Here is a 2,247-nt window from a genome sequence, read left to right on the forward strand (position 1 = left end):
CTATCAGGACTTATTGTACATGTGATTTTCTGTTGTTTCGCGTATTTTCTTTTCTATTACAACACGATGCAGTACAAATTCTGCTGTGAAAGATGAAAACAGTAGATAAGAATATGAGTTCTTAGAATGAAAGTAATTTGAACTAGGCTACACTTTACTAGTAAACATGGAAAGAAATGTTCTGTGTACGATAATTGTAGATCTGGAGAGAAATCAGCCTGGTGATCAGAAGGTGACAGTCTACAAATTTCCGAAATACATCGAGAAAGCAAAGCTTGGGTGGCGAGTTTGCCTAATTCCTAATAATTGGAAGTAGAGGGTGTCACTGATGTTATAGCTGTACCTTGCATTGGCCTGAAAATGTACAAAATAGAACATACAACCTGGAAGAGGCCACCGTCCAGCAATACCTCCAACACTTTTCCAAGTGTCGAAATCGTATGTTATGTGTTATCCCGAAGTAAGCCTCAACCAACTACAAATTAATGTCGTGCTGTGGGCATTGATGAAATAAACGCCTTTAACAAAATTTAAAGCCGATGCGTTTGATGATCAGTTCACATCGATACTCCGGAAACATGGAATTTGCATCCGATGACGAACTGTCCTGTATCATTTTCTTTGGTAAAGAAAGAGTTGGTGCTATTCCAAAAGTTTCAGTCTATTTTCAAGTTATTAGTTCCTCTACTGGTGTTTTCATCTCTTTTGAATCATACAGATCACTCCAAAGAGTCTAGATCTACCTCCCTTTACTGAAATCAATAAGTCGAGAGAGTAAACTCACAGAATTTTTCTTCGTTTTGTTAGGTCAGAAGAAAAGAATGACAGGAAATTTGAATCGTTTTTTTTTTAGTTTAGATAAGTTTAGATCACACACAAAAACCCACTCACAGACACTATCACCCACATTCACACACATACACGCTCACACACACACACACACACACACACACACACACACACACACACACACACACACACACACACACACACACACACACACACTTGCTCAGAGAGGAGGGTGGTAAGAGAGAAGGCTAGAAATACTTACACTCCCTTATAATTGCAAGAAAGTTAATGAAAGATTTAAAGAGAGAGAGAGAGAGAGAGAGAGAGAGAGAGAGAGAGAGAGAGAGAGAGAGAGAGACGGAGAGACGGAGAAGTACAGACAGATAGACAGACAGACAAACAGACAGAGACGACTGACACACAGACACACAGATAGACACCCAGACAGACACACACATAGAGAAAGCTGAAAGGAATAAAATACAAATCGTATCATAATATTATTCTTTACCTTTCAAGGTATGTGAGGGAAATTCTGGGCTGCCTTGCCTGTGCGAAACTGGTACGGCTTGAGACAAGTGATACTGGAGAAACCTCCTACTTTTTGACCGATGAAGAGAAAAAAGGCTTAGAGCACGAAGTCAATTGGCCCTTTCTCTCTATACCCCGACTCTTTGCTTCTAAGTATAACAGTCTAAAAGGTCTTTGTGACGCCAAAGGACCGTATGGTAAGTACGTTTAATATGGATACCTTTGCATATGATAAAACAATAAATTGATAAATTTACATTATTAAATTTTGCTTTTATTGATTTATATGGGGAATTTGGTTTACAATGATGGTGCAACATAATGTTATAATACAGACAGAAATACGGTATATAAATACACAAATGCAATTACACAAATACATACATACTGAAAATACATAAATACTTCAAACACGCCATTGCTGGTCGCCACTGCGCTGGGTCCTATTTTTGTTTGTCTTGGGTTGTTGTTTTTTAAGCTAGGGTTACTCAAGGACATTTCGTTGGTGAAATCACGTAAAAGCGTGTCCAACATTTTGCTACTTTTGCAGGAGAGCAGTTTTAAGTTTTGAACATTTTTTGTCTGTTCACCAGGACTTTATTTTTCAAGCTACTTGCTTACTTACTTACTACCCATTACGCCATCTGGCGTTTAGGGCTGCAACAAAGGATCTCCAGCTCTGTCTGTTTTGGGCCATCTTGGTCAGCGTTCCCCACGAATGATTCCAGGACTTCATTTCAGACTCTACCGTGCGTCTCCAGGTCACTTTGGGTCTTCCACTTTTGCGACGTCCTTCGGGTGTCCAGTGGAGGGCAGTCTTCCCAATAGAGTCTGGTTCTCTTCTCAGTACATGTCTAATCCATCTCCATCTTCTCCTTTTTATTATGGTGGTCATGCCATCATGTAGATTTTTCAACCTATTGCAAT

At 39.5% G+C, this 2,247-nt stretch overlaps 2 protein-coding genes across 2 annotated transcripts in view; one reads left to right on the forward strand and one right to left on the reverse strand.

Moving 5' to 3' along the window:
* LOC101854561 overlaps positions 1 to 1,517 on the forward strand; it is a gene marked incomplete at its 3' end in the record, with an annotated part of 2,624 nt that extends 1,107 nt beyond the window's left edge. Inside the window, 1 exon segment of the mRNA XM_013080442.2 lies at positions 1,309 to 1,517. Within this exon segment, the coding sequence (XP_012935896.2) occupies positions 1,309 to 1,517 (209 nt within the window).
* LOC101846569 overlaps positions 1 to 2,247 on the reverse strand; it is a 13,938-nt gene that overhangs the window by 10,706 nt on the left and 985 nt on the right. The gene's annotated exons all lie outside the window — the stretch shown is intronic.

The sequence above is a fragment of the Aplysia californica genome, unplaced genomic scaffold (genome assembly GCF_000002075.1).
Source record: "Aplysia californica isolate F4 #8 unplaced genomic scaffold, AplCal3.0 scaffold00086, whole genome shotgun sequence".
In the NCBI taxonomy this organism is placed as follows: Eukaryota; Metazoa; Mollusca; class Gastropoda; order Aplysiida; family Aplysiidae; genus Aplysia; species Aplysia californica.